This window comes from Schistocerca serialis, chromosome 6 (assembly GCF_023864345.2).
Source record: "Schistocerca serialis cubense isolate TAMUIC-IGC-003099 chromosome 6, iqSchSeri2.2, whole genome shotgun sequence".
Classification (NCBI taxonomy): domain Eukaryota; kingdom Metazoa; phylum Arthropoda; class Insecta; order Orthoptera; family Acrididae; genus Schistocerca; species Schistocerca serialis.
Window position 1 is genome coordinate 760,840,017 of NC_064643.1, and position 18,611 is coordinate 760,858,627.

The 18,611-nt window shown below is 37.8% G+C and overlaps 1 protein-coding gene across 1 annotated transcript in view; it reads right to left on the bottom strand.

Annotated features, from left to right (window-relative positions):
- Positions 1-11,930: 11,930 nt before the first annotated feature.
- LOC126485073 (laminin subunit alpha-1) overlaps positions 11,931-18,611 on the bottom strand; it is a 715,911-nt gene continuing 709,230 nt past the window's right edge. Inside the window, exons 45-46 of the mRNA XM_050108676.1 lie at positions 13,856-14,084; positions 11,931-13,770 (exon numbers count right to left, since the gene is read on the bottom strand). Coding sequence (XP_049964633.1) covers positions 13,625-13,770; positions 13,856-14,084 — 375 coding nt within the window. The 3' untranslated portion in view covers positions 11,931-13,624. The remainder of the gene's footprint in view (positions 13,771-13,855; positions 14,085-18,611) is intronic.

Consider the following 18,611-nt stretch of genomic DNA (forward strand, 5'->3'; position numbering starts at 1 on the left):
AACCATTTCAGTAATTCTTCTGTAATGGAGTCTTCACCATTTGCTTTATTTTTTTCTGTGTTTTGATAGTTTCATGAATTTCTAGTTCTGTTAGTGGAAACTCTTCCTCAAGATTATCTTATATTGATAGAAATTCTAATTTAACTGATTCAACTGAACGGTTGAAGAGCTTGTCAAAAACAATTTTTGATCCCTGTTCGATGAAATTTCTCAAGGGTTCTTTTATTTTTAATCTTTTTTGATGTTTTTTTTTTTCCTTTTTTGTATGGCTTGTTCTAGGTGTTGTTCTTGCTGTGAGCATCATTTTTGAGCTCTTAGTATCATTGCTCCTTCACACTTCTCATTTCACCGTGTTTTCTTTTTACTCTTGGCTGATTCTAAAGTTATTTCAACCACTTTAGTAATTTGTACCTGGAGTTCATGCCAACCACCTTTTTCAGTTTTCTCATTTTCTTCTCTTATTTCTTTCTCTGCTGATTTATATCTGATTACTTTCTGCATTTTTATATGAAAGAAATCACAATTTAACCTTAGAGAGACAATGATCTGAATGAAATTCCCCATTCTTGATCACTTTTAACATATTTTCCTCGACATTCCTTTTTGATATGTATGTGATTCAGATGAAATTCTCCTAGGTTTGGATTTAAGATATCCAAGTTTTGGCTTTTTTTGGTAGTTTGTGAAAATTATTGGGCATCAGTTTTAACAGGAACATTTTACACATATGATCAGTCTTTTGCCATTTCTGTTTGTGTTTAATTATGCTGAATATTCACCTGCAATATTCTTAAGTTTCTTTACTTAAGCACTGAAGTTGCTGAGAAGTAGATTAACATTGTTTTTATGTATATTGCAGATTTCATGTTCTAAAAAAACACAAAATGGATTTCCTTTCTGCAGATTTCTTCTGCTATCTTCCTTTGCAAATTATAAGAGTATAACCTTTGGTCTTGTACCTTATTGTTATAAATAACACATTAAATGAAAGAGAAACTCAGTTTTGGTTGAGCACCTGTGTGCATGCACCATTTCTGGTGTCTTCAATTAGAAAGTGCTACTAGCAAACATAGTGTTTAGAGAACAAAAAACTTTTTGGGTTTTACAGTTTGCAAAGACTGCTGTTGTTACAGTGCAATATGCATTCCATATTAATTTCCATTGTAATCCTCCCAGTGATAACAACATCAGTACAAGCAATTATCAGTTTGAAGACACTGGCTGTCTTTGGAAAAGGAAGAGTATGGGACAACCAAAAGCGACTCAAGAACATATTGAACAAACAAAAGAGTCTTTCATGCTTAGGGCCAAGAAATCAGTTCGTAAAGCTATTTGTGAATTAGGAGCTCCAGTGACATCCATGTGGAGACTTTTGGGGAGACACTTACAACTGCATGCTTATAATTTGCAGTTGTTAAAACTTCTAAAGCCTACAGACTACGTTTTACTTGACAACTATGCAAACAAAATGCTGTTGCATGATGAAGATTTTCTGGATCATGTCACCTTCAGTGATGAATTGACATTCCACCCAACTGGAAATTTGAACACACATAATGTGCAGATTTGGGGATCAGGAAATCACCACGAGATGGTACAGTTGCAATGAGACAATGAGAGTTTATGCACCTTTCCTTTCTGGTGAAGCAACCGCAACTGGTGTTTCTTATCTTGGTTTGCTAGAACTATGTCTTTTTCTGCAACTGCAGGAAGTAGAGTCACAGAAATTAATTTGGCAACAATACAGTGTACTGCCTGACTGGCATAACTCAGTATGTGATTGGTTAAACAGTGGTGTCCCTGACTGCTGGATTGGCCACTAAGGGCCAGATGGTAGAGCTTATTTTGCATTGCCTCCACGTTCACCTTGTCTGATGCCATATGATTTTTAGCTGTGGGATTTCATAAAGGAGCACGTGTGTCTCCACTACCAGCTGATCTACCAAACTTAAAAGACAGGATTGAAGCAGTTGTTGCAACAATTACTCCAGACATAGGTCCAGGAAGAACTTGCCTGTCAACTACACTCCTGGAAATGGAAAAAAGAACACATTGACACCGGTGTGTCAGACCCACCATACTTGATCCGGACACTGCGAGAGGGCTGTACAAGCAATGATCACACGCACGGCACAGCGGACACACCAGGAACCGCGGTGTTGGCCGTCGAATGGCGCTAGCTGCGCAGCATTTGTGCACCGCCGCCGTCAGTGTCAGCCAGTTTGCCATGGCATACGGAGCTCCATCGCAGTCTTTAACACTGGTAGCATGCCGCGACAGTGTGGACGTGAACCGTATGTGCAGTTGACGGACTTTGAGCGAGGGCGTATAGTGGGCATGCGGGAGGCCGGGTGGACGTGCTCAACACGTGGGGCGTGAGGTCTCCACAGTACATCGATGTTGTCGCCAGTGGTCGGCTGAAGGTGCACGTGCCCGTCGACCTGGGACCGGACCGCAGCGACGCACGGATGCACGCCAAGACCGTAGGATCCTACGCAGTGCCGTAGGGGACCGCACCGCCACTTCCCAGCAAATTAGGGGCACTGTTGCTCCTGGGGTATCGGCGAGGACCATTCGCAACCGTCTCCATGAAGCTGGGCTACGGTCCCGCACACCGTTAGGCCGTCTTCCGCTCACGCCCCAACATCGTGCAGCCCGCCTCCAGTGGTGTCGCGACAGGCGTGAATGGAGGGACGAATGGAGACGTGTCGTCTTCAGCGATGAGAGTCGCTTCACTGTAGAATGCTTTCCCATGCACTCACTGTGATTGCACCTCAGGATCCTTCTTTACTACTCTTCTGCACTGAACTCATGGCCACCACAATAGCTAGGCTTGACAGGTTGCAGCCATCTCCTCGCATAATCTTTATAGTTGTTTTGCTCCCATGGCCGGAAGCACAGGGTGATAAGTGATAAATGGCGTGTCTTGTGCAGTGGGTCTCACTAATTATAGTTCAAGACAGCCATACAGTTATTTAATTGTAACACTGACGTTTTTGAAATGGATAGTTAGCATTTCTTTCTGAGCTGAATCAGTGCCACACAGCATGCCAGAGTTGCAACACAGTGGCATAACACAAGTCTGATTGGCCATAACATCTTCATATTTCAAACCACACTAATCCGGTCGTGCATGTGACGCTAACTTCACTCCCGATGCCAGCTCATCCTGAGCTCCAATACCAAACTGCCGACAAGACAGTGCCTACACCCACTTATAAAAGTTTAATACATTTTTTGTTAAACTAAACATCTATTTTCAGTTAAACTTCCCCATTGGTCTTAGCACATTAGTTTACTTAATTACTGGTTTAGCTAGCCAGTTTACTTGTCTGCAATCCCCTCATGTCTCCGAGGCTGTGCAGCACCATCCAGCCTCTTGCCCACAAAGAAAGCCTCTGGTTCAATTTAGTGTGGGGTTTAACCAAACACATCACAGAGTGTTTACAGAGTTCTTAATCTATATAAACAAATTAATTTTATTGTTCTAAACCATGTGTTCATTTTTATTTACCTACTGTACTAAAGTAACCATTTCATGAATGCATATTTTTATTTATATACTAAATTGTGAGGATCCTCCTGAACTTCTTGAAATAAACACAGAAACTCCAATAATAACCCCACCAGAAAATATAAACCCACTGACAACTCAGGAAGTCTACAAAGCTTTGAGCGAGCTCAAAAACTACAAAGCAAGTGGAGAAGATCAAACATTTGCAGAACTCTGGAAATATGCAGCAGAACCCCTGAAGATATCATTACATCAATGCATAGTTAAAATCTGTATTGAACAAGAGCTACCACAACATTGGACTACAGCTATCATACGCCCATCACACAAAAAAGGAGAAAAATCAAATCCGGGAAACTATAGAGGGATTTCCATATTGGACTGCACATATAAAATATTATCAACACTTCTCTACAGTCGCTGTAAAGATCAACTTGAAAAGGAGCTAGGAGAATATCAAGGAGGATTTAGACTTTAGAAAAGCTGCCCAGGACAGATCATCAGATTAAAATTAATAACGGACGCCTACAAAAGGAGACAGAAGAAAGTAGACTTCGAAAAAACTTATGATTGCATCCACAAATCTTCTATGCTGGACATATTAAGAAATTTTGGACTTCATCCCAAATTAATAAAAACTATATAATTAGCCCTTACAAACACCAAGTCCAAGGTAAAATTCAGAGGAGAACTATCTGAGCCATTTACGATTAAAGCAGGGTTGAGACAAGCAGATGGTCTATCGCCACTACTCTTCAACTATGCTCTTGAATACTTGATGAGAGAACGGCACAAAGAGAATCCTAAAAACATAACAACTGGAACCAAGAAAGATGATATAAACCTAAATTGTTTGGAATTCGCAGATGACTTGGCATTACTAACTAACAATGTACAGCATGCTAGAATTCAAATAATGAGCCTGAAAAATATAGCGCAAAAAGTAGGACTCCAGATAGCTTTCAAAAAGACCGAGATGATTCAACAGACCTGCTAGTAATAAACCATCTAACAGTAGACATCAGAAAACTTAAAATAGTGAAGCAATTTAAATATCTTGGAGGGATTATAACACACAACTTGGATGAAATACCTGCTTGGCAATAAAGAACCAATAAAATGATAAAAGCTCAAAAACTAACATAATCTACATACAATAAGAAATGTCTATCAATTGAAACAAAATTAAAATACTACAAGACGGTGGTTCAGCCAGAGGTAACATATGCAAGCGAGACTCTTTTTAGTCACTCAGAGAAACAGTGTTGACAAAATACTAAAAGTAGAGAGACGAATAGCTAGAACATGCATAAATAAAAAATACCAGAAGAAAGGACAATGGCAGATAGTGCCAAATGAAGTAGTGTGCAGGGAACTGGAGCCCATCACAGATACTATCCGTAAAAAGAGGATTTCTTTCTTTGGCCACATAATGACGACACCAGAAACCAGATTAGCAAGAAAAATTATGCAGAAACTGTGGAATCTGAAGCAACAAGGAGGATGGATCAAGGAAATTAAAGAGGATATGGAAGAACTAGATATAACCTTTGATGATCTGCAAAACGAGACAGAAAATCACAAGAAACTGAAAGACAAGAAAATAAGATTTAAACCAAAAGCACACAAATGACACACAATGAAAAGGGTATTTACATATGAGAAAAGACAGGAAAGATCAGAACAAATGAAAAGATATTGAGCAGTTAAGAAAGAATGAAACATGTGTTTACTGAAGAAGAGGGCCAGGAAATAATTGGCTAAAATGGTCCAATGAGGTCGTAGAAGCAAATAATAATAATAAAGGATAGATGCTACTCACTACATAGAAGAGGTGTTGAGTCGCAGAAAGGCACAATGAAAGAAGAAAGACTGCTAAACTATTTAAGATTTTGGACAAAGTTCTCTTCCGACATGGAAAAGACATATAAATTCACACAAGCACAGCTCACACACACATGGCCACTGTCTCAGGGCACTCAGGTCGGAATGAAGCCAAGTCTGACCTGAGCAGCCATCTAGCTGGGGTAGGTAGTGGGGGTAAGGAAGAGGTTTCAGGTGGGGAGTCAATGCCTCTGCCCTTTTATTTGCTATTAAGCTCAAACATGTAGCAGCAGATTATGGGCCGCAGCATAAGCAGGTAATGACTGAACAGTATTATTACTAATGCTCAGCTATCACACAATAATTTATAAATGGAAATAATTGAATGGACAATAATGCAGACTGGTGGTGAATTACAGCTTGAATAGTCACTTTGAAGTGACTGAGCAATGAGAGAAACCTCAGTGGTTTTCACACACAAATACATTTTGTAAGTCAATACTCGTGAGAATATCAAATCATAAAACTTATAATACACATATTAATATTGTAGGAAATACTGATAAATATTGTATTGTCAATAAAGTTTGAAATAGTATTTGGTTTGTAATGTACAATCTGCAGTTTTACTGAAAGTACTTTTCACAAAACTATTACTAAATGAGTTTAAGTGAGCTGAGTGCTCTGAGTGCAACAGTCAAACTGAATGAAAAAGTAATTAATTATCCTACATTGTATTGAAGACACAATGCGCACTGTGGTGACTATAAACAAGTGTAAAAATGACATCATTAAACATTATGCTTCCTATCATTGCAATGATGTTATATGCTGATTAAGTGATGGTTGACTTAACTGAAAAGCCACTATGCCAATTTTGAATAGTATAAGTAGTGACATAATACCTGTAGTCTTTAATATGGAATGATCCAGCTTGATTATATATGATCTCATTGACGGCACAGGAGTTCTTAAATAGAATTTATGGTATTGCCTCGTTTTACTTTTCATATGTCCATCCATACCACGACAGCCATTAGTAACACTCTAAATTAGGTACACATTAGTACATCTTATAACACAGGAACAGTATAGACTCACTTTGAATGACATGATAAGACAATATTAATTCATCTTTCAGAACCAAATTATTATCTAGTAAGATAAATAACATGAAAACAGAGAAAACTTGCTGCACAGTTTTAAATAATACTTTCCCAAATTATCTTGTAAATATGGCACCTCAGTTATGTCCGTTACTTTCACTAACACAACTGAAAATAATACTTAGGCTGCTGCTATTTTCATGAGCATTACTGTTTGCCTCACTGAAAACTGCTAACTCTTCTAAAACTGAAATGTGTAGTTTGGGTTCACACACATAACTTGTTGTAATCACAAGCAATTACTGAGTGAGGTGGCGCAGTGGTTAGCACACTGGCCTCATATTTGGGAGGTTAATGGTTCAAACCCACGTCCAACCATCCTGATTTAAATCACTTCAGGCAAATGTCAGAATGGTTCTTTTGAAGGGGTACGGTCGACTTCCTTCCCCATCCTCCCATAAGCTGACGGCACCGATGACCTTGCTTTTTGGTCTCCTCCCCTCAAATCAACAAACCAATCACAAGCAGTTGTTCATCCACAAAAGCAAAGCTTACATGAAAACCATGTGTTGTTCATGTTGCATAACAGCATAGAAACTGCACGACTAGTTGAGAATGAACCCGATATTATCTGAGTCATGGTTAGTTACTAGTACCAATGATGATAACATCACCTGAGTCACTTTGGTTTTTTTCTCACTAAAATTAACTTCCAAGCAGCACTGTTTCACATCACTGTTCTGATTACCATGTCTGCACTGTAAGTGTCGTCTTTGCACTGAAACATGTGCACTAAGACCTAATGACCATTGAATGAATGGGATTCCCATCGAGATGCACTAACTTTACTTAAAGCCAAGCTTCTTGAATACATTTTTCCACATTCTTAATTTCATAACCAGTATAAATACTCTTTCGACATATTTAATCAGTAATGCGGTTGGTTATTCATATGACATTTAGATAAGAAATAATTTACTAGCTTCAAGTTTTGTTGCCAGTTGGCACTATGCTGCAGTTGCTACCCCTAAACTGGTACAGGGTGTATACATGGACAAGGAAAACAAATTCCCAGATTTTCCAGTTAAAAATACACTTTCTCCAGGGTGAAAATACAACATATCAATCCTTTGATTGGTTATGGTTTTATACACTGGCACAGAATTTCCCAGCACTCTAGAAAACGAAACTCAGGGAAAAAAACACGTTTGGAAAGATCTTTGATGTACAGCAACATGTTCACAGCATATTTTTGTGTTACGAAAGTATAAATTCGAGATTGTGATGCACTTTTGTAAGCCAGTCATAGCTCATGTCATGTGATGTCGCCAGCTGATAACAGCAGATATTCAGAGGATAGGACATGAGATTAGTCAGCCAATAGCAAACACTGTTAAGTACCACGAACACACAAATAGGAAAAGGTAATGGTTTACATTAAAATACGTAGTGTTGCTACAAGAACAGAAAAGCTTTTACATATAACATTGGTCTCAAAAATTAATAAGCTGCAAGAGAAGCTACGCTTTCACATATGTTGATCTTTTTTGAGTGTGTTACTCTTCAAGACACATCACACAAAAGTGACAGTAAAATTTTTAACGACACCAATGTCTGATCTGGGCTCGAAATTCTACTGTATTATCTCATGTTTGGTTCTTTATTACAGCATAATGCCATACATGCTAGAAGACAAAAATGTAAAGTGAACAATTGAAACAGGCCAATAGTGCAGAATTAAACACTTCATTTCAAATAAATTGACTGCCTCAGCCAAATTTCTTTAGCAAACCGACTAAAATAACTTCATTGTTCTGCAAGGTGATTAATGCTTGACTGTCAGAAAGGAGGAAATAAAATGAAATCTCAAACTAATAACATATTTTAGCCTTCCGTAATTATGTGAATGTATTTTAATTCGCTTGATAGGTCCCGGCCACAGAAATTCATTTTGTTTTCATTTGACGTGAGAACAATAAACAAAGAGGAAGCAGCAAAATCACTAAACATAAACACGGGTCATATAGAGACTAGCCGCCTCCCCACTACAACTCACACTGCTCTGTGCACAAGCCCAGGATCTACGATCCCTCCCTCGAGCATTTGAGGTAGGACGAGGGGGAGGATATCGACTTGTCAAAAATATGTTCATTTTGTAGCGCACATGTTTCTGAAGAGTCTGATACATAAAACATATGTGTTCGAGGAAATGTAAGATAAGTTATTTGTTCTTAAGTGTGCCAAAGTGCAGTGCCACACTTCTTCACACAGCATTCTCTATCTTACATCATTGTACTTAGCTCTGCAAATTCAAATGTGTAATATTTTGTAATGGATGCCATCAAACTATATTCAGGACAGAAGTCGGCTGGTTTGAACCCCCCCCCCCCCCCCCCTCCCAAAAAAAAAAAAAAAAAAAAAAAAAACCACACACACACCACCACTCACAATTAATACTGGATGGGATTATTTGTAACTGGGACAGCAAGAACTCTTCAGAAAATTTGCACTGTTTATTACCGATTGGGTCCACCACTCGTGGTCTCGCGATAGCGTTCTCGCTTCCCGAGCGTGGGGTCCCGGGTTCAATTCCTGGCATGATCAGGGATTTTGACCTGCCTTGAGATGACTGGGTGTTGTGTCTTCATCATCATTATTCATCCCCATTATGGTTTGAGGAAGGCAATGGCAAACCACCTCCACTACGACCTTGCTTAGTATGGCGGTGCGGGTCTCCCGCATTGTTCCCCAATGCACTGTCGAGAAGCATGGGACTTCATTTCCATTTCCATTACCTATTAGCTAATAACTCGCTGTTTTGTGTTACATAAAATTAAATATAGCATACATAAAACCAGTAAAGACAAGAGACAAGCAAGACAACACAGATTTCTTCAATCCTTAAGTCCTAGCATTTTTTTTCTCTCTAATATTGCTACAGCTTTACATGGCATAAAGTTCATGAAAGTTTTTGCTACATGAAAAAACGAAACGTCGCTGTCTAATACTGAAAAAGCTGTTAGTACAAATAGTGCCAAAGACTGGTATGGTTTCTCGATCTGATTACGTGTGGTTTGTCACTGTCAGCTAGATAAAAAGAAATAGGCCTGCCTAATATTGTAGCAATTGTAACGCACACTAAATAAACAAGACTGTTTTGGCACAAACGGTAATTTTTATAAGACGACAGAATATAATTCATGAAGTACCAATATCAAATGCGTATTAGGCCTACTACAAGTAAAAAGCTTTATATTAGGAAATAGTTTCACATTTCATTCATACGCTGCAGCTTCTCAAACATGAGATTGAAAAGTGGTAGTATGAAATTTTTATATACATTTGGAATCATATTCTTCCATAATTTGTGTGATGTCCCCGTTTCTGCTCCTTCCTCGTTCTAACAAACAATCCTGTCATCAATAATTCTGTAACTATTCCTGCCAGTGTCAAAACTTATTCTCCGGTTGATTTCACTAACCCTGGCACAGTCACCGCTTTAGTTATCCTCCATTTATTCTCTGGTTAGGGGTTATCACAATGCATTTTCCTTGCTACTCCCAGAATAGAACTTAAGTGGCTGCTCGGCGGGAACTGTATAACTGGCCCTTACTAGTGTAGCAGTCTGGCCAAAAATTTTGTGTCAAAATTTCATTTTCTTGGGTACAACAAGAAGATAATATGTAATCTTTCTTACCTGTTATTCCTGTTAGTCATTTATTTCCACTCTGATAGACTGAATCTATGGCCTTCCCTAGTAATTATAACAATGCTGATCATTTGCAAGCCCATTGAACCCCATAAACAGCGACTGGCAGTCACCCGTTCGGCTTTATTAATCTTAGCTCGTATAGCCCAGTCCCCTTTTGTCTCCGGGAAAGTTTATTTAAAGTTGTGATGCATTCAAAAACCAACTTATGACTCATTCAGAAATCAACTTAGAATGTGTTCAAAAACCAACAGGGATGCATTTCAAAATCATACGAGTAATTGATAGGCCACCGTGTGCTGGATGCCAGGTGCTTTGTAAAACAAGGTTTATTTCTTCTAGAATATGATTGTCTTTGGTTGAAATATTTTGACCAGCAGTTTTGTATCCAATGTGCTTAATCATCATTATCATCATCAGCAGTAGCTATTTGGTATCCACTGCTTGATAACGGCCTCCTATAGATTTTTCCATGCACTGAAATCTTTAGCTGCACACATACAAGTCATTCCTGCATATTTCTAACGTAATTTGCTCATAATTCAACAATATAGTCAAGATGCTGAGTCGCAGATAGGCACAACAAAAAGATTATCACCAATAAGCTTTCGGCCAGCAAGGCACACTGCAGTGTGGCTTCAGTTCCCAGAGACTGCAGTTATAAGTGAGTGTGTGTGTGTGTGTGAGAGAGAGAGAGAGAGAGAGAGAGAGAGAGAGAGAGAGAGAGAGAGAGTGTGTGTGTGCGCGCGCGCGCCTGTCATCTATTTTTGACTAAGGCTTGCTGGCCGAAAGCTTATTTGTGACAGTCTTTTTGTTGTGTCTATCTGTGACTCAGTGTCCAGCATCTCCACTATATGGTGAGTGGCAACTTTCCTTTTCATTATAGTGTTACATTCCATCCTGGATTTTCCACTGTTTGATTACTCATAATTCATTTACTCACATGTTGTGTTCCATGAAGTCCATCACGGAGCAGAGCCTCCATGGAATGAGTCAAATTATACATTCACAGGCAAAGCAACCATTGCAGCCTATGTAAAAGTACACTAACAATGATTTACAATTACTGCTAATCTATTCACATTGCCTATTATGAAAATTACTTCTCAATTATATTATTACATATTTTAACAAGACAGCAGCTCCCTTGGGAAAAAAGTCTCTGCTCTTCCTCTCACATCATTTAGATGATTCTTTCATCTAATAATTCAGACTAAATAAATCACATGTGGCTTTGCTAAGAAGAGTCAGGCACATTTTCTCTGTCATTTCGTAGATATTTAAAATTTTGTCTTTTCAGTGTGTAAATGGAGATAGCCCTAAGAATACTGCTCATCACGTCTCATAGGATGCTTGGTACAGACAGAAACTGTCAGTTTGTTTCTATTAGCATTGTGAGCTCCTCTTCCTAACGGTAAGCACACAACCAGTCTGTCTGTGTTGCTGTGATTTTTGCTGTCACACACACACACACACACACACACACACACACACACACACACAAACAAATATTTATTTGGTGTTGCAGTATAGTATATGAAAATAGTATGAAGTAATGTATGGTTATTAATCACGAAGCCTGAATATTTATATTTCCTATTAGACTGGATATGTAGTTTTTCTTTCCCAGTTGAAAATGACTTCGTATAAGCAGAAGCCATTGTGACATTCTGTTGTTAAAGGTTAATAAAATTAACTCTTAGAAACCCAGTTACTCTGCCTCAGGAACGAGAAGTAAGAAATATAAAAAGAACTTAATGCTTTTAATAGTTAGTAATTTCTTTTCAGGATTCACCATTTATTTGTTTTTAGCAAATTATATGTGTGAATTCAAATATGCAATAAAACAATTTTTCACTGTTAATTACAATAATAATGTACATACAACAGTAATTTGTGAATTATGGTACTGCAAGTAAATGACAGTGAGGACCAGCATAGGTTAAGCATTCATTTCATCATTATCTAATTTTGCTTCTCTTAATGTCAATGATCAATACAGCCTTTCTAGGCCAACCATTTTGTACAGTCAAATGAAAATTTTCTGTAGATATCATAATTTTAGTATCTTAAATCCCTTAAAAGGATAACTGAACTAGTATGCGAGTGCATAACCCAAAATCTGTGTTATAAATCTGTCACTTCAACCTTGATGACTCACAGTCACTCAATTGAATGTTTCATATTATAAATGAGTTACATACATCTGTACAAACAGTTGATTAAACCAATATGATGCCAAAGAGCTACAGGGCTCAAAACCCTTTACATGCTAGTAATTTATCTATAAATTTCCAAAATAATTTTTAATCTGATCATACTTCATTTCAGCTGCCTAGTGATGAGTTAATGAGGTGCTATCTTATATAATGAGGTCACATATAACAAAACAAAATATAGCTTAGCAGTCACAGTTAAACGACTATACAGGAAGAAAAAGTGAAATGTGTGACTTGGATGAGTGGCACTAAATGATTTACTTTCTCTACAACACATAAGAGACACAAATAAAGACAAATAAAAAGCCATATCACTCAATTATCATCATATAATCACACATTGTACTGCAGGGACTGGATTTTCTCCATATGTGAGTTATTAGCATAATTACCATTTGAATCTTTTTCATAGAAAGTCTGACCACATTTTCCTGGGATTATACATGATCCCTGCCTTTACCGTGTGCAGCAGACATGTTTTGAGAAGGTATCTTTTGCCCCTAAGATTTGAGAGTCACTCTTTACTTTTCTCTGATCACCAATTTTACAAGTATAATTTCTGATCCAACTTTTTTTTTTTTTTTTTTTTACATTTTTGATGGTTGCAACATGTTACATTTAACTTTGTTAATGTACAGAAAACAAATACATGAAAACACACACACACACACACACACACACACACACACACACACACACACACAAACCAATATATACAAGTTATGTTTCACAAATAAATACATGATCATTGAGTAATGCTTTCTCACTATTGTACGTATCAAAAATATATACTAATTTACACAGTCAATGCTAAAATTATTGATAAATTAATACTGATTTTCACCATCCACAACCTTAATTACTACAGTACTTTAATGCAACAAAATTGAGCCAAATATGAATTCTTGATTGGCACTTTAAACACTATTATTACAATGGAAAAACCTAGTGTAACAAATGAATCTACTGTTAAGAATAAATTATTACATTCTTTCAAGACAACAAATAAGTTAATAACAACAAAAATTGGAATTCATCACCATTCATTATTTTCAATTGCCCTGTATGTTTAAGACATACCTTTGATCAACTGAAATGTCATTCACACCACTTTCTCACAGGAATTACTTATGGCAGTGTTATAATATCAGTCTTCTGTTGCTTTTCCCATTCTCTTTTGAGTAAGAGGCATTGCAGTGGGAACACTAAAACATAGTTATGGCAAGTTAAGTTGACATTTGTAAACTATACTTTATGAACTGATTGGGCAAGAGTTAAGTAGAATATTATGCAAGGATGCCATGTCAGTCCAGTCTCTCCTAATGTTCCCAATTTTCACATTTCTGATGCAACCTTTAAAGCTGTCTCTTGTCTCCAAAATAGTACCAGATCCATTATCTGTAAAAGAGCAGTTAAATATTTAATTTAACCACTGAGCCTTATAGTATTGTAAGTAAATATCTCAGACTCAAATTTTACTTACCTGGTAATCCACCAATGTACAGTGGTATACCAACACTGGCCTTTATAAATGAACCATTTCCGGAAAGGCCATATTTGTTTGGTAACTGGTCAACTTTAAGAGCAAGTTCATCTTTTGTAAAAAATGCTGTAATCCTATGCCATTTATTATCGCAGATTGTATACTGTGATGGAAATTCTTGTTCTACACGAAAAGGTTTCCTGTCTCCCATATCAACTTTCATTATGACCTGTAAATAGACACAGTCATATAAAAAGAGACATTTTAGAGAAATATTTCAACATATGACATTACCATTCATTGAGAAATGAGTTGTATTCTTGTGGGGATGGTAGGAAGATATTGGTGTTTAGAAGAAAATAACGATTGTCATTGTCTATTAATGGTAAAAGAAAAGGGTAAATCTCTTTTAAATCTGAAAGTTAGTCTGAACATTATGGTGCTCTAATTGGCATGGACCTGTCTGCCTCCAACATTTGAACTGCACTTACCTAGCTAGTTACTAAGTGACCAATAGTTCATTATGGACTTTCCAGAAGTGAAAGAAGCAATAAGTGATAGAAACAATCCTAGGAGTAACGGGCTTGAAACCTGGACACCATTGCTCAAATTCCTTTATGGCCTTACAATGAAGTTGTGTTATGTTTGATGACAGAATTTCTTTGCTTCATACAAGATTATTCAACAGCATGTTCTATATGATGGATATTTAGAGCTTTTAACAAATACATAGTTAACTGTTGCTTTATTATCCTTACAATATATTTTCTGTTCAACTTAGAGCATTCCATGATCTAATAGATTGTAAAGTTTCAACAAACAAGTGTGTAAAAAATCAACTGGAGATGAATTTTTGAATTCCAAAACAAGTCAGAGTCCAGCTTTAAATAAATATTTACAGCAAATTAGAAGTTTTTTAAAGGTTTTAATGTTTTATGTATCTCAGAAATTTTCAAACTGGGACTGGTTGCCAATAATGACACAATGTATAAAGGGACAAATACACTGTGATACACTGTGAGGCTGTTACCAGTGTGGCTTAGTAACCTTCTACCAGTAATGTGAAATACAACACGACAGATTATCTTTGACAATGTTCACTACACACCGTCACATAGAATTATTGGGTGTATAAGTGTAAGATTGCTCTGAAACATTACATGGAAGACTATAATGCACGAAAATGAAGGGGGTACATCTGGGAGAATTTTATACAATTATAACGTAAAATGTATCACTCGAGGCATTTTTGTCCCAGCAGACTGTATCACAAGAGCACTGCAGCTCAATTGAGGTAAGAGATTGTAATGGGTGGAGTAGACAAGGGAAAAAAATGAAGCAGGGAGGGGCAGAAACAGTTGAAGGAAATGGCAGCTGGTGGCTAGAAGAGAAAGGTAGACTCCTCCTCCTGGCACTATCTCTCTTCCTCTCTTCCTCCATGTCACTGTGTGTGTGTGTGTGTGTGTGTGTGTGTGAAGCGCAGCATCTGATTAGAGAAGAACGAGGAAGGCAATCAACTGTGACTATTCAAAGGAACCATCGTGGCATTTGCCTTAAGAAAATCTAGGGGAATCAGGGAAAATCTGAATCTGATGGATGGACAGTGATTTGCAATGTGAGTGTGCTGCCCAGTGCCCTCTTCACTTGGTGGTAATTTCTAAAAGCTTAGCAATGTTTTCAGTCATATTTGTGTGCATTTCAACTTCTGAATGCCTCTTTAGCCCTTTCATTATTCTTATTCCATCCAGGAGATTCCATCATCATATTTACACACTAGGAAGAAACTGACACTGTAAACCTGACATATAAAATGAAACTACTATCCAATGCATCCACAGAAAAGTTAGTTTTATGTCGTGATGTTGCGTGAAGACATAAAAATAAATGTATAAATTGAAATCAAATCTACTTATTTCTGTATATATCTTTTGAAGTCCTGAAATCTTTATTGCAATTAAGCAGGATATTCTTGGCACTGTTGTTGTTGTGGTCTTCAGTCCTGAGACTGGTTTGATGCAGCTCTCCATGCTACTCTATCCTGTGCAAGCATCTTCATCTCCCAGTACCTACTGCAACCTACATCCTTCTGAATCTGCTTAGTGTATTCATCTCTTGGTCTCCCTCTATGATTTTTACCCTCCACGCTGCCCTCCAATGCTAAATTTGTGATCCCTTGATGCCTCAAAACATGTCCTACCAACCGATCCCTTCTTCTAGTCAAGTTGTTCCACAAACTTTTCTTCTCCCCAATCCTATTCAATACCTCCTCATTAGTTACGTGATCTACCCACCTTATCTTCAGCATTCTTATGTAGCACCACATTTCGAAAGCTTCTATTCTCTTCTTTTCCAAACTGGTTATCATCCATGTTTCACTTCCATACATGGCTACACTCCACACAAATACTTTCAGAAACGACTTCCTGACACTTAAATCTATACTCGATGTTAACAAATTTCTCTTCTTCAGAAACGATTTCCTTGCCATTGCCAGTCTACATTTGATACCCTCTCTACCTCGACCATCATCAGTTATTTTGCTCCCCAAATAGCAAAACTCCTTTACTATTTTAAGTGTCTCATTTCCTAATCTAATCCCCTCAGCATCACCCGATTTAATTTGACTACATTCCATTATCCTCGTTTTGCTTTTGTTGATGTTCATCTTATATCCTCCTTTCAAGACACTGTCCATTCCATTCAACTGCTCTTCCATGTCCTTTGCTGTCTCTGACAGAATTACAATGCCATCGGTGAACCTCAAAGTTTTTACTTCTTCTCCATGAATTTTAATATCTACTCCGAATTTTTCTTTTGTTTCCTTTACTGCTTGCTCAATACACAGATTGAATAACATCGGGGAGAGGCTACAACCCTGTCTCACTCCTTTCCCAGCCACTGCTTCCCTTTCATGCCCCTCGACTCTTTATAACTGCCATCTGGTTTCTGTACAAATTGTAAGTAGCCTTTCGCTCCCTGTATATTACCCCTGCCACCTTCAGAATTTGAAAGAGATTATTCCAGTTAACGTTGTCAAAAGCTTTCTCTAAGTCTACATATGCTAGAAACGTAGGTTTGCCTTTTCTTAATCTTTCTTCTAAGATAAGTCGTAAGGTTAGTATTGCCTCACGTGTTCCAACATTTCTACGGAATCCAAACTGATCTTCCCCGAGGTCTGCTTCTACCAGTTTTTCCATTCGTCTGTAAAGAATTCGCGTTAGTATTTTGCAGCTGTGACTTATTAAACTGATAGTTCGGTAATTTTCACATCTGTCAACACCTGCTTTCTTTGGGATTGGAATTATTATATTCTTCTTGAAGTCTGAGGGTATTTCGCCTGTCTCATACATCTTGCTCACCAGATGGTAGAGTTTTGTCATGACTGGTTCTCCCAAGGCCATCAGTAGTTCTAATGGAATGTTGTCTACTCCCGGGGCCTTGTTTCGACTCAGGTCTTTCAGTGCTCTGTCAAACTCTTCACGCAGTGTCTTATCTCCCATTTCATCTTCATCTACATCCTCTTCCATTTCCATATGGAATTCTTGGCACTATACTTGCAATAATTGGGTAAATGTTCAAGGAGAAAAAAAGCTGATTCTCTCTATGTTAGTAACTAAGCTATATTAAACACCTGCTGCATGTCTCCCACTGCTAGATTTGACTTAATCATTGATTACAAATATACCTCAAGGGTGGTACTACAAAGTCAGACTCTTCTTTTGTGGTGATCAATCTGAGGACTGCATGGCAGAAATTAAGTTGGCAGCATATCTCCACTCTTAATGTGTTTCTGATTTCTTCTTCAGAAGTAAACTAAACGATCATTTTGAAAAGCCTCACAAAAAAGTCGACATTGTCTACTATAGTTCAATTCTTTTATCTTGGCGGTTTACGCATGCCTGCCCAGACGCGGGAGATTGCTGCGTTGCCAGTTGTACGCGCCAAGAGAAGCAGCGCCATAGTATAGTTCGCAAACTTACGTTTAGGGGAGAGTGCGCAGTTTATAAAGTAAAGCCACCACGGACGCATTAACCCTTTTGCTGCTACAGAGACGTGAACCCCGCAATCTGCGATGTGCGCGATTTTGATATCATTGCACTGCTCGCCTGTGCAGACACATGGCGTTTCGACTGCTTTGACACACTTTATCATTCGATTTCACAAAAACTATTTGGCCCAAAAGTTTGATTTTTGCATATCTTCTTGACTGATACCTTCCCCCCATAAATGACTTAATTTTGTTTCGATGTTCAACGCAGTTATTGTGCAGCATTAGATGTAGTAAACCGTTGCACGAAATTTTGAAGAGTTTGCAGACGTAAAAGTCCATAGCGTATACTTTCTGTATGGTCAATTTTAGTTGCCACTAGAAATTTCAAAAAATTACATTCAAACGAATAAAATTCATGAAGTAAGACACTTCAATATTGTTTTTAAATAAAGAAAATATTAAGCAACAATCAAGGTTTGAACTCGGAACCTTTCACTTACCAGCCGAACTCCTTAACCGTTACACTAACGCAGCTCGTCATTCAATACGACTCCTGGAGGCTTCTAAAATGTCACGCAAGATACCGACAAACATTGTTGGTATGACTATGAATTACTCACATTTCGTCGAAGTACAATAGGAAATAATTAATTACCGCTGTTGCAAAAATGCGGTTAGTGAGAATGATACAAACACCTTTCCTTGCTATCGCCTGAATTAGGGACGCTTATTGCTTGTTTGGTTTAATTAATTAATAGAATATGA